This window comes from Lonchura striata, chromosome 17 (assembly GCF_050655825.1).
Source record: "Lonchura striata isolate lonStrDom1 chromosome 17, ASM5065582v1, whole genome shotgun sequence".
Classification (NCBI taxonomy): domain Eukaryota; kingdom Metazoa; phylum Chordata; class Aves; order Passeriformes; family Estrildidae; genus Lonchura; species Lonchura striata.
The window spans coordinates 2,279,082-2,292,768 of record NC_140719.1 but is presented as its reverse complement, the minus strand read 5'-3'; the positions used below and the strand labels follow the sequence as shown (position 1 = coordinate 2,292,768).

Below are 13,687 nucleotides of genomic sequence, written 5' to 3'. Positions count from 1 at the left end.
CCCACTGAGAAGTTTGCAGGGATCCTTCCATATTTAAGCCACAAGGACTGTCCCTGACAATGTCACAGGGCTGCACAGGCAGAGCTCACTGAACTGCCTCATTTACCTTGGGCAAGGGGTTGTGTTCAGGGCAAGGATTAATTAATTTACCACTGAATCAAGTCTGCTGGTGCATTTTATAATTCCTGGTGTAAAACAACCTCGCACATGTGAAAATCAAGCCAAGTCTTGTGTGGATCAGTCAGTATTTTATCTTAATTTGTCTCTCTAGCTTAGAAAGATTATCTACTTATCCCAACCAAAATCCTGTTTCTCCATCACATCCACCCCTCTGAACAGTAACATGAAAACCATGAAAAATCTAAGTGGCACCCTTTACACTTGCCCAGTAGGAACTGAAGGGGAAACAAATCAGCCCTTCAGTGTTAAAATAGAAAGAACTCCCCTTTGATCTCCTCTGTGCACACCAGCAACTTCGTGTGGCAGCAACAAGTGACACAAACCTTACCCTGGGGAAAGCTCTCGGGGCTCCCTCCTACCTCCTTGTCTCCAAGCCCTTCAACCTCTCATAGTTCCTTTCTCCTAAGTCACTTAATAGCCAAGGTGAGCAATAAAAGCATCTTCTAAAGTACCCAGGGCACCTTTATTCCACTGATTAAACATTTCTCTATTAACAGTACCTGAGCATGAGCTTGGAATTCCCTCACAGTGGTCAATTTATTACTCATCTAACAGATCCAGATGCCTGTGTTCTGTGATGCCCACAAGAACTCCAGTTTCTCCACCTTGGCCCAGAGAAAAATGTCTACAGTGGAGTAACTAAAGTTCCCCAAAATGATACTGCAGCATCAAATCAGCTCAGCCTCATAAATGTCTGCTCAGAGCATCCCATGATCCATCACCTTTATTACCTACTCCAAAGAACATTCCTCTAAAAGCAGCAAAGCAATGTAATGTGCTTTTTGGGACAAGCAGCCAAGCAAGAAACGTGTGTCATCTTTTATGTGAAAGATGATGGCCTATCACCATAATTCAGTTTGTTTCAGTAATATCAATTAATAAAGCTCTTCATTTGCAGGTCTTAGTAGCCAAATGATGTTCCCCATTGCTGATAATGACAGCAAGGGAATGCTCTCTGGGATAATAGTCCATTTGTTACTAAATAATTTTTTGACCAATGAGTTAGGAAACAGCACCACAGCAAGATGATTATCTACCATGAACAGGACTGCAAGATTATTATCTACCATAAACAGGAAAATTATCTGACCCAGCACTCCAGAGATTATGTGGTTTCCCCCACGATTAGATAAATTACATATTTCCCACAATTTTACCAAACAATACTTACTAGAAGCCTCTGTAGAGCCTGCATAGGGAGGTGATGAAAGGCTTCTTCTGAAAACATGCTCAGAGTTTTCTGTACCAGAAATTCTCAACATGTCTGAAATTTAAAAACAAATGTTGTAAACACAAGGTATCCCCTAATAAAGCAAGTTTCACTAACAACAAGAACCTTTAACTATCCACTATTAAAGGCTGACTTAAAGATTCTGAAACACTGACATTAAATATTAAATTTATTATTAAATATTTTTCTTGGTTTTAATTATTTTTTTTCCATCTGCAGAGGCAAAATGCAACTCCATCTATTTTCCTGGCTTTACCTTCAGTACTGAGTCTTTAAGCTGAAAATACACATATCCAGCAATTCTTCTGCTGATGTCTAGAGTGCTGATTTTTCCCAACTCCTTCTCTGCATTCAAAATGAGGTGTCACTTATTTTTCCCCTTTCCTTCATCCCTCAATATCATTAAGAACACAGCAATATTTCCCCATTGAAGCTAAGGACTATCCTGAAATGAATCTAAGACAATCCTTAACTACTCTGATAAAATAAAAATCAACTAGTCAATAGCAGTGGTATCAACAGTGGATCAAATGTAGTGAAAGGACACAGGGGCATGGCCTCAAGCTGAAGGAGGGCAGGGTTAGACTGGGTTTGGGGAGGAAATTCTTTACTAATTAAGGGCAGTGAGGCCCTGGCACAGAGCAGCTGTGGCTGCCCCTGGATCCCTGGCAGTGCCCAAGGCCAGGCTGGACAGGGCTGGGAGCAGCCTGGGACAGTGGGAGGTGTCCCTGCCATGGCAGGGGTGGCACTGGATGGGCTTTAAGGTCCTTTCCAACCCAAGCCAGCGTGGGGATCCATTCTAGGACTGGAAGGGGATGACCAGGGGCTGAGCAGGCCCCAGGGGACACCACAGGCTGGGATTCTGTGAGCAGTACAAAAATTCAAGAAGATCCCAGAGGCCAGTTCCTCCATGTTTCCAGAAGCATTACCCATTTCCAGGGCTTCCCCAGACTTTTCAAACTTCTCTCCACGATCCTCCTCCAAAGCACTGGGCGTTGTTCTCTTGCCCGCCTTGCTGGCGCTGCCGCCAGCGGCGACGCTGCTCACGGAGATCAGAGGGGTGCCCTGGCTCTGCTGGGAGCAGAGGGGACAAGCAAACATCAACCACCCCCTGACACGTGTTCCACACCCTGGAGCCTGCACAACGCCCCCCACGTACCACTCAGATTGTGCTCATCAGTCCCAAATCCCCAAGGGTGGCTTGCCCTGGGATCTGCAGCTCCCTCAGTGCGTCCCAGCAGGGCCTGGGGACTCCCAGTTTGACACTCTGAGCATTCCCCGACCCTCTGCCACCACGGCTGCAGCATTTTCCCCACTGCTCCAGGCAGAGGTGACATCATCAGCAAACATCAGAACTGCTGAAGCACCGAGCAGAGCACACACATCACCATGGAATGATGCACTTGGGAAGTTTAAGCCTCCCCACCAATTCCCCAGGCATCATTGTAGGCTGGGTTTTATGGGCTGGTTATACAAGTGCCTCAGTCCTCAAGCACTGTCATTATGAAATTAGTAGGTAGCATTTGCTTTATGACCTTCTGGAAGAAGGAAAACCTCTGTGTGCCCTGCCAGGAGAGCAGAGGACCTGCCTCCCAAACTTACACAGCTGAAGAGCTCTGTGGTCAGCCCCAGGTAGTTGTGCAAGGCCAGGAATGTCACCCTCTGCAGCCTCACCATGATGATCTGCAAGCAGGGAACAAAGAAGCAATAGCAAGAGATTTTGCATTCTCCCACACTCATTCTGGCATTTAGACACAATCATGCACCAGAGTACCTGAAAGCATTCTTTAGAATACAGACTGTACCCTAAGCTGAAATTCCTTTTTAGCAGCTGATAAATTGCGACAGATTCAAATGATTTACCAATGACTTCACAATCATTTGATGACACAAGAATCCAAAGTCTTACTACCAAACACCAAATACTTTTTGCCTTGAAATAGAAGTATTTGTGTCCAATTTTCCTCTTCATTAAAAAAATTATTCCAGCTCTCCCCATGGAGAACCTGTCCCACTGCCCCACAAGCACTCAAACCTAACACTGGAATCAGTGGCACCTTCCTCTGCCCTGCCAGCTAACTCCCACTCCTGAGCCATCCTTGCTTTTGTATCAGCTCCCACAGAGCAAATTAATTTGGTGTTAATGATCTGTTCTCCTTCACCCAGCAGTACGAGGAGGTTCATGTGTTGTTCATAAATCATCCAGAGACCAGAACAGTTTGCAAGGACAAACAGATTCAGAAGTGATGGCAAAGCAAAAGGACAGCCCAGAGTGACTCGGCTGCATTATCTGTGGGACCAGGCACCACCCCTGGAAATCCTTAACCTGATCCCTGCACCACCTTCCACCTGCAGGAGATGCTCACTGGAGAGCTGTGTGAGCCCCTGCAAAGCAGCAGAAGGTGAACACAACTGACACAAAGCACAGCTCTTCCCTCAGGTGCTGACAGAGGCTTCTGAAGTGAAAATCACACATCAGTCTGAGTGTTGAGACTTTTCCAAAGCATCAGCCCTCACCAAAGAGCTCCTGAGGGTCCAGCAGTCCTGTTTCAGGACATGTGACAGTCTGTTCATGACTCTCAGCCATTCTGGAGCCCTCCTGGGGCATCCCAAGCTGCAGAGCCCACATCAGCACCCTTCTGCTCCCCAAGGACCAACACACTCACACTGCAGGTCTGGCTGATTGATGAGGGTACCACAGGCAGAAACTCAATTAATGCAGATATACAGATACATAAATTATGTTTTCCTGTTTGGGATAATGCTGGATTATTAACTCTAGGGCTCAACAGCCAGGAGAACAGCAGAACAAATCCAAATCTTGATAAGATGTGCTGAGCAGTTCTGTATCTAGCAAAGGATGGATGATGAGCTTGCTGAGCCTCTAAATATCCTGCTGTAACCTGGAAATGAGAGTGGTTCCCCTTCCCCCTCAGCTCTACCTACCTGCACCACTCTCACAAGGGTTTCAGGGTATTTCTGGAACACATCCTGGAAGGCACTGGCTGGAAGCCTCAGTATTGTGGATGGAGTGGCTGCTCGGGCTGAGACCGTTTTATAGGGAGCAGGGTGACCCTAAGAGAAAGTTCCAGAGACAGGAGGTTAATCCACCAGGGATCCAATCCAATTCCACCCAAACTCCTGCTTTGCTGTTGCCTGTGTCTGACAGACACCTCTGACCACAAAAAAGCCTTCAGCTGCTGCTCCATAACCACGGGGGTGTAATAAGGGTGAATTCACACCTGCATTAGAGACAGGGCAGGGAAATAAGAGCTGCAGGGAGTTGGATCAGGGTGAGGGAAGTGCCAGGCTCTCAGCTCTGACACAGCTGTACTGCAGAGCCAGCCTTTGAAATCCCAGCTAGACAAGGCTGCAGAGAAAAGAGGGTTTGTTGATTTTATTATCTGTGCTGACAACCAAGTTATTTGATGCAAAAACAACCCCAGACTCACACAACCAGTGAAAAACACAACAAAATTGTACAGTAATTACAGACATAATGGAGGAAGACAAAAGACAGGCAGACTTCTTGTGTTTCAAGATATAGATACATTTTTTTTCATAGATATAAACTTCAAATATTCCATGTGACAAATCCAAACAGCTTCTCTTTACTGGAGACAACGTGGGTCTAGACCATGCTGCTCAAAGAACAGATGGAGAACTAACAAACAAATGAAGTGGGTAGAATACAGAGATTTTTTTCACACTGGAAAGCAAGCCTCTGGGTTTGGATTTTCCCCCTCTAAATGAGAATAGATTTTAACAAAAATCTACTGCCAAACACTTGGATGAAAAGGCAGACAATGCCCCTTTCACTCAATAAATGCTGGAAACAACATCTCTAACTCATAAATTAATTTATTAATCCATCAAATATTGATTTACACAGTATTTATAAGATAAAATGAGCCTGTTTGCAGCACAGAGCAGGAGCAGATGAAGAAATGGAGTTTCTATTTTAACACCTCACAGCTCCAGCAGCTTTCCCCTCCCAGAGCAACACAAGACACCTTTTTCCCAGCACTGACACAAAGATGTTAAATGCTGATTACGAACCAAACTGCCTGCAAGACTTGCAGAGTATCACACAACTCAACACAAGCACTTTGAAGGAATTCCTGCCTAAAGAACCCAGCAAAACCAAACAAGAGACTTTCTCTAACCACTCTGGAAAATAAAGCTGCAGCTCTGTCTGCCTGCTGGTCTGGAAGGCACTGTGAAGCAGATTCTAAAATTAAATTAGATTAATTGGAACCAATTTCTTAATTACACCAACTTCAGCTGACCTTTTTATAAAATCTAGGGATGATATTAATAGCCTTGATTTTCAAGTTCCTGAGGAATCTGAAATTTTAAACATCTCTTTGACCAACAGTGCAAAGCTCCCAGTGTCCTCAGTTTTCCCAAGTTTCTTTTAATTAAGTAAAGAAATTAACAAATAACATTTCTGTGCTTTGGCTGTACCCAAAAATAAATGCAGCAATCCTCTTTTACAGGCTAGTTTGAAGTCAGGTTTTACATGAAGAATTAATTTGTACTACTCATACTTACATGTAAAAGAAAATGTATACAGTCTGCTTTTAAGCACTGTATTTGCTATCAAATGTTTTTCTACCCATCTCTACAGCAAAAATATAGTAAAAAAACAAGGAAATTATTACATTTTTAGTTGCTGGACAATGATAAGTATCAAGTTTAAAGGTATTTCATTAGTTTTTCCAAAGAGCTAACTGATCCCTGGGTATCCCAGTACTCTGGTTCCCAGTCTACCCAGAAATGTGTTTGGGTATTTTCTGGAAAGTGCTCAGTGCTGACAACCTCAGAAAAACAGCTTTAGGATAATAACAGATAACAATGCAGAAGCCTTTTTCTCCAAAGAACAGCCCATTCCTCCAAGTTTTCAGCATATAATTTTGCCTCTCTGAAATCCCTGCATGAGAGCAGCTCCTCTGAAAGGGCCAACACCACTTCTAATGGGGCTGGGACATGCAAGAGCTGTCAGGGGAGTGTGAGGAGGAAATCTTCCATAATTGTCACTTCTCTCAGCTCTAATGCCATCAGCAGCACAGGGAGAATACCACGTTCAAATTATACTATTTTGCAATCACACAATGAGATGACAAGAACAGTTAAGTTATAATCAGTTATGAAACAGTTTTTTTTTCAACAGAGAACTTTTTGTTCTCAGGGCAGGTAACTATTTACTTCTGTCTTGTTCCAAGAGCTGAGGCATTGCCTCCAAGCAGCAGCTGAACCTGACAGCTTATGGCCAAATCCAACCAAGTTTGGTCAAAAACTCTGCTGGATGTTTCACATTCTCCCACCTGCAGGTAGCTCCTTTTTGGACCCAAAAATCTGGGATGTTCTTTGCATTTCCATGGCTGGATTTTGTCTTCTTCTGCACCTTCCTGACATCCTCTACATCAACACTGCTGCACCCAAAGCTCTTGCAGTCATCAATCACTTTTTTACAACCTCATCTATCTTGTCAGCCCTGCAGGCTCACCTTTATCCAAGTGTTTTTCCAGCTTCTTGTAATCCTGACTTTCATTTTTCCCCCCCTCAATCACTGCCATTTGATCAATATCCCTCACAGCCTCTTCTTTCTCCAACTTTCTTATTCCAACTATGCCACCAGGCCTCAGTTTTCCTAAGAGCATCTCCACATGGAAAACAAGAGAAGAGTGAATCCCAGACCTCCAGCAATAGCATCACATCTCTGCTGGACCAGTTCACTCTGGATGAACACTGACTGCTCTGGGAAAAGCTCTGGATGAACATTGACTGCTCCGGGAAAAGCTCTGGCTGCATACACAAACTCTCAACAGGGTTGCTGAAAACAAAGACATCAACAAAGCTCAGCTCAGAGATTTCTTTGGTATTTGAGGCAATATCAAGTCAAAGTCATTAACTGCACCTCAGAACTGTTCCAGAATACCAGGAAAAGGTCTGCAACTACTTGGATTTAAAAGCTCCCAGTTTCTCCTCAGAGTTTGGAGAAAGCAGCATCAATCTGTTCTCAGAATAAGGGGAGGCTCATGTCACAGCTGCTACTTTTGTATTTAGTAGAATTGAAGGGACTTTTCAGTTCAAAAGCTGAAAGATTCAATTAGAAAAGTACCTCTGGTGTGACCTTTCTTTCAGGTCCACCAACAAGATCTTGCCACTTCTTGCAGTACCCTCAACCTTCTTGCACAACACTCAAGTAAGTAAAGGACCAGCCTGATATCACGTGCTGCAAAATCAGTCAAAAGAATCACAAATCCAGCTCAGACAACTGAAATCCTCACTGAATGCACCCTTTCTCCACATCACAGCCATGTGTTTGGTGGTGCAGTGAAATCTAATTCAGGTTATGGTGTCTGCAGATGTTCTAAGACTCACTCACTGCTTTGCGATGACACTGAGAGGTCTCCTTTATTTTGATCCAGTGCTACTTCCTCTCTCCTTGCCTATTTTCATGTTACTCCTCTACCTAAAGTCTGCAAGGACCATAAGGAAGAGGAAAAACAGCAGTGAAACAAGCAGCTCACGAAGCTGAGAAGTGAGGAACAAAGGAGCTGTAAAAATAAATGAGAACAAGTTTAGCAAAAAATATTTCAAGGTTTTTTCATTACAGATTCTTCTGCAGACTGCTAACTCTGTTCAGCACACTTTCAATCATTTCTATTTCTTTTACTTACCAGTGCTATAACTAATGAGAAAGAGAAAAAAATGACAGAAAGAGAATTAAAAATAAAAAAAAACCCCAACAGGATAAAAAATGAATGGCAACCACTTCTTTAGAAAACAAAGCCATAAAGCACTACTATACAAGGATTTCTTTTCTTATATTCCTTTTAAACAAGCAGGAACATGACTGGTATTCATGCTCCTTTATGATGGCCCTGCTCTTTAGAACATTGTCATTAAGAAAATTTGGTGGTGGAAGTAACAAGAGCAAAGGTACTAATACGGATTTACAAAGATATTATTAATTTGACAGCAAGAACTAGACTTGTTACAGTCCAAATTATTCCCTTTCTACAGAGAAAACTGTGACCAAGCTTAAAAATGTTCTCACTGTTTTATGGGAACTACAGGTATACATAATATAGATGTACAGATAATGTGGTTATAGAGGTGTGTGCCTGCTTTTGGAAATGACAAAGAACACTTCAGAGAATCCTTTAACTCCTCACACACAGAGCAATGGCACTTTTTAATGAACAGCAACAGCCAAGCATGGCAGAAACAGGACACAAGGTAAACATGAACAACTTATTGATTAGATTTATCTTCATCCTCTCAAATCCTATCCTACCAAAATCCTTCAAGAAACACCTACAGGGTTTGGGTATTATCAAAGATGTTGAATTCAACACCTTTCATTTAGGCATTTCTAAAGTGATTTCCAAAAAACCATCAAGATAATTCCAACTGGAACAAAATCCACCAATTTTGCACTGAATAAGATCAGCATTCAGCTCATCCTGGCCCCTGCTAAAGAGCACAGCCCTCAGCTGGCCACCAGCACCACTGATGTTACCAAGCAAAATAAATTCGTCAACTAGTTTCAAAGTATAATTACAATATACTAACAACTGTCAGATTTATTTTCATTAGACTAAATAAAAACAAATTCATTAAGCAACCCATCAAACACGTAAAAGCCTGGACTGCTGGGCCCCAGCCTGACCCTGCTCCTGCCCGAATTGTGATTTAAGCAAATCAAACTGTAATCTCAGTTTTCCAGACACAATGGATCATTCAATCCTCCTGCCAATCAGAAGCAGCCAGTCAAGCACACATTTCACAACCACCCTCCACACCACCAAGCTCAGCTTAGACCTGTGAAGGCCTGGGAGGAGGAGAACTCATCCAAAAAACCATTTTGCATCCTGATTCTTCCCTAGGAATGCCCAAGGCTCTGTGGGAGCCAGCAGGGATGTGCCCCTCCCAGAACTCACCGTGATGACATCCAGGATGCTCAGCAGGCTGTGCACGCTGTCTCCTGCCAGCACCTCCTTCACCACCACCTCTGTTCCATCCTGCAAGCACACACACAGCATTACTGCAGGCTCACAGCTGCATCTTGGCAAACTTGGAGCATTTCTGAAAGCTCAGGTGCTTCTTTTCCCTCTGCTCTCATGGAAATGTGCTAATTCCAACCACAGAGTTTTAGACCAGCATTCTAAAAGTGATAAATTAAAAGAAACTATGAGCCAGTTTTTCCCAGGGATGTTGTGACCTGCTTGTCTTTGCAATGTAACACCAACAAAACACAGCTTCCTTCATCCAGAGGTAGAATGAGCTCCCTTTACTGAGGGGTTACCTGTCAAGAGGTTGTACGAAACAGGAGCAGCAAAATTTAAAAATACACAGAAATCAGCAAATTTGATATAATTTCTAAATACAAGCCCACTAAACTTTCAGCCACTGGAAAACTGCTCACATCCAAAAGTTAAACACAAAGTTCCATCAGGAAGAAGGTAAAAATTAAATTTTTAACTTGGCAGAAGGGATCACAAAGACTGGTGCTCAACATTTTGAGACCCACATGGAACAGAAAGCATCGTCTTTTTTCCCCTGTCTACCCAAAAGTGAATCTGACTTTTCCACCTCCCATACAAATCCACTGACTCCTGCTGGACTGAGCTTGGTCTCTCCTGCTCTCTGTGCCCAAATATTTTCTGTAATGACCTTTCCAAAGGTGAATGCTTCCAATCCCACCTTGCACCCTGTCTTCACTCAGTAACATCTGCATCTCCTGATGAGGATAATTCCAGCTGCCTCATCAGCTTTGTGTTCTGCTCTCTCATCTGAGACACGAGGACTGCTACAAACCTTGATCTTTACAAATACCATGGCCCCAAAGAGCTGGGATTAATCCCTCCTAAACCACTGTGATTCACATGTCTGAGTTTAATCAATGCTTAGTGATTCATGCCAGCCTATCTGCTGTGCCAGCAGATTTCTCTCAGGAAGTGCAGAGCAGTGGGTTCTTGCTGGAACCCTGGACACTGAGAATTTCAGACTCTGTGCTGCCAGGCACTGACCCCCAAGAGAACCCTGCATTAACCTGAGGCCATGGAGAAGGCTCCAAAATGGAATGACAGAACTGGGATTGTGGGTGTGGAGTTTGAATAGAAGTGTGTAATATCATGTGGTGGAAAACTTAGAGTTTAAGGGTTTAGAATATAGTAATATATATAAAGCAAGATGGAGGTTTTAGGGTGGAGGCTGGTCCTTCTTCTTCTTCTTCACCTCCTCCATGGGTTTGTGGTGGTATTGTGTAATTGGATAGAAAAGTCCACATTGCAGGGCACAGGTGGTTGGTTATTGGGTTAAAAGTAAAAATAATTTAGGTATAATTTCTTAATTAGACAGTTTATCCTTAAAAGACCTTGTAGAGAGAGATGAGGCTCCATTTTTACCGTTAGAGAAAAGTACTGCAAAACTCACAGCTTGTGAGACTGTAACATAGATAAGAACTAATAAACATCTGAGTCTGAACAGGTCCTTACACTTTCTTGGATGCAAACTTCCAGCTTTCCATCCTGCACCACGTAGATGCTGTTGTCCAGCTGCCCGGGACGGAAGATGTACTCGCCCTCGTGCAGCTGCACAAAGAACATGTGCTTGCACAGCTCCAGGAACAGGGGCTTCTCAAAGTGCCCAAGGACTCTGCAGCAAAGAAAATGCAAAGGGAAAACCTGAAATCGCCACAGCCTTTGGAAAATCCTTCCTCAATTAGCAAAGCCTCAGCTGTGATGAGCAGAGGAAGCCCAGAGGAGCAGCTGCAGGGAAGGAGCCTCAAAGAGCTCCCCAAAAGAAGGTGCAAGAGCAGCATGAAACACAGAACTGTAAATGCTCCAAAGGAGCCCTCCAAGGACTGCAGGCTCAGAAAGAATTATAGCCAAACTTCCTCCAGCAAACACCAGCATGGCCTGTGGAGGGGAATAAAAATAAAAACCTGCCAGAAACATAAACTCCATGAAAAAAGTTACCCCAGGAACTTCCTCTTTTAGTGCAGCTGCCCTGTCCATGGAAGCAGGACACAGGAGAAATACTGAAAAGAGGGAAAAGCTCCTGTCATCTGCACATAATTGCAAGTTTGGAATATTCCCTCTCCTGCTGGTAACATGCACGTGGATTCCAGTCAGTCACTGCCAGGCAGAGAGAAATATGGGTTCCACACCTGATCACCCTGTACAGAGCTCCAACAGTTCATATTTATCAGGATCAATCCATCAAATCCTACTGCAACATCAATTAGTCATAGAAGACCATAACTCCACAGTAGCAAGTTCAGATGACTGAAATAGCCTTTTTATTTGAGAATATATGACCTTCAGGACTACATTATATCACAACTGGGAGGAAAAATGAGCATCCACAAGCAAAACAAATTACAGATTGGAAGATCTCCTCCTCTTTGCTCTGTCAGCAATTTAACCCCTTGCTGAAGGGCCACAAAGACCATCCCTCCTTAGTTTACCAAAGAGCTGTGGGGATTAAGCTGACTTTGATTTATTTGCAACCTTTTCAGGTAGAGAAGTAAAAGATCCTGCAGCCCAGGGAGCTGTCAATATGGTATCCAATTAACATTTACCAATTATGATGCTTTTCTGTGCACAAAAAAAATTGTCTGATACAGCCTAAACAGAAGTTTCAAAATGCAATAAATCTGTTAGAACACCTTTATTAGCACTATTCCCAAGCTGAGACAACTAAACTAATTCCTTTTTCTCCCCATGTCTTTTTTTAACTTTTTCAACAAACTCAACCATTTTTTAATGTTCCTAGAAAATTCAGTCGTTTATTGTGCCCTTATGCTCACATGAATTTCAGTCAACTCCCTCAGGATTCTGACCATGCAGTTGTAAAATCTGAGATTTGACACAAACTGTCAAATATTTACATCACTTGAACATCCATCAGAACCAAACTCTAAATTTCTCTTTCCATTTAACATTACCTGACATTTTTAAGCATGTACAGGACTTCTGATGGCAAGTGGGAATTCTTAACATCAAATTCAGTCAGATCTGCCTCTAGCAAAGAAGGAGGAGGTTCTTTCCTCTGCAGAGTTGGACATTCCTTTTTAATACGCAAAATCCTACAAAGAAAAAAAGAAGTTCAGGATGTTTTCTCATTTGTCCTAATACAAATTATTAAATCTGTACTAATAAGAAATGTTAAGTAAGTATATAGTAAATATTAAAATTCACCATTCTGAGTTACACATTGCCAGCTAGCTAAAACATTCTACCCTCCTGCCTTTCCTCACCAAAACCATCCCAGTTCAGCAAACCTCCCAGCTGATCCAGAGCTGACAGGACTGGGAAAAACCAGCAGCTACAGAAAAGGGCTCTGCTAGGGACAAGTTCTCCATCACAAACAAAAACCCCACACCAGCCCCCATGATGTGAATTTTCCCCTTCCCAAAGTCCCAAGTACCTTTTAGCCAGAGATAAAACCTTTGCCCGTTTCCGCATCCTTTGGCGAGGGACGGTGTTCCCAACCAGAGAGTTGGGAAGAGTTGTCACCTAGGGGAAAGCATGGACACAAAAACAGTCACAAAAACCCAAAACCAAAAAAACCTACCCAGCTGAGGCACCAACACATTTACCAGCCATCTGAGTGTGAGCAGAGTGAGGAGCTCATATAAGACTTTGGAAGATTGGAATATCTACTCCAGGATCAAGCAGATATCTACTAAAGCAAGTAGAGTATATTTTGATTTTACCAGTCAACTACTACAGTGCTAATGGATGGTAGAGGGGAAGGACTCTTAGCTCTGGTTCTCATTCAGGAACACTCAGCATCAGGAAGAGGAGTAAGGCACTGACCTCTGCTCTGGGACAGGGACAGGAGCCAGGGCACGGCTGGAGCTGGGCCAGGGCAGCTCAGGCTGGAGAGCAGGAAAGGTTCTTCCCCCAGAGGTGCTGGCACTGCCCAGGCTGCCCAGGGAATGGGCACGGCCCCGAGGCTGCCAGAGCTCCAGGAGCCTTTGGCCAGCGCTGACAGGGATGCCCAGGGTGGGATTTTGGGGGGTCTGGGCAGGGCCAGGGGCTGGGCTGGGTGATCCTGTTGGATATCCTGAGGATATTCCAGGATTCTATCTGGATGTGATGGTGACAAACCAAGGCTTTTCCTTGCATTTCCTAGTTCTCAAGTGCCACCCTCTGGAGAAAAATCACAACTGCTACACCAAGCAAGCCCCTCATTAGGTATTTTCAAAACATTCCCCAGTTTTCCATCCAAGCAGTTGAATCTCTGTAAAAAGTT

General features: G+C 43.5%; 1 protein-coding gene across 1 annotated transcript in view; it reads right to left on the bottom strand.

Moving 5' to 3' along the window:
• The window catches only part of PNPLA7 (patatin like domain 7, lysophospholipase), a 134,945-nt gene that overhangs the window by 114,409 nt on the left and 6,849 nt on the right, over positions 1-13,687 (bottom strand). Inside the window, exons 6-13 of the mRNA XM_077787845.2 lie at positions 12,857-12,945; positions 12,375-12,515; positions 10,921-11,080; positions 9,364-9,444; positions 4,358-4,486; positions 3,014-3,094; positions 2,341-2,485; positions 1,352-1,444 (exon numbers count right to left, since the gene is read on the bottom strand). Of these exons, the coding sequence (XP_077643971.2) occupies positions 1,352-1,444; positions 2,341-2,485; positions 3,014-3,094; positions 4,358-4,486; positions 9,364-9,444; positions 10,921-11,080; positions 12,375-12,515; positions 12,857-12,945 (919 nt within the window). The remainder of the gene's footprint in view (positions 1-1,351; positions 1,445-2,340; positions 2,486-3,013; positions 3,095-4,357; positions 4,487-9,363; positions 9,445-10,920; positions 11,081-12,374; positions 12,516-12,856; positions 12,946-13,687) is intronic.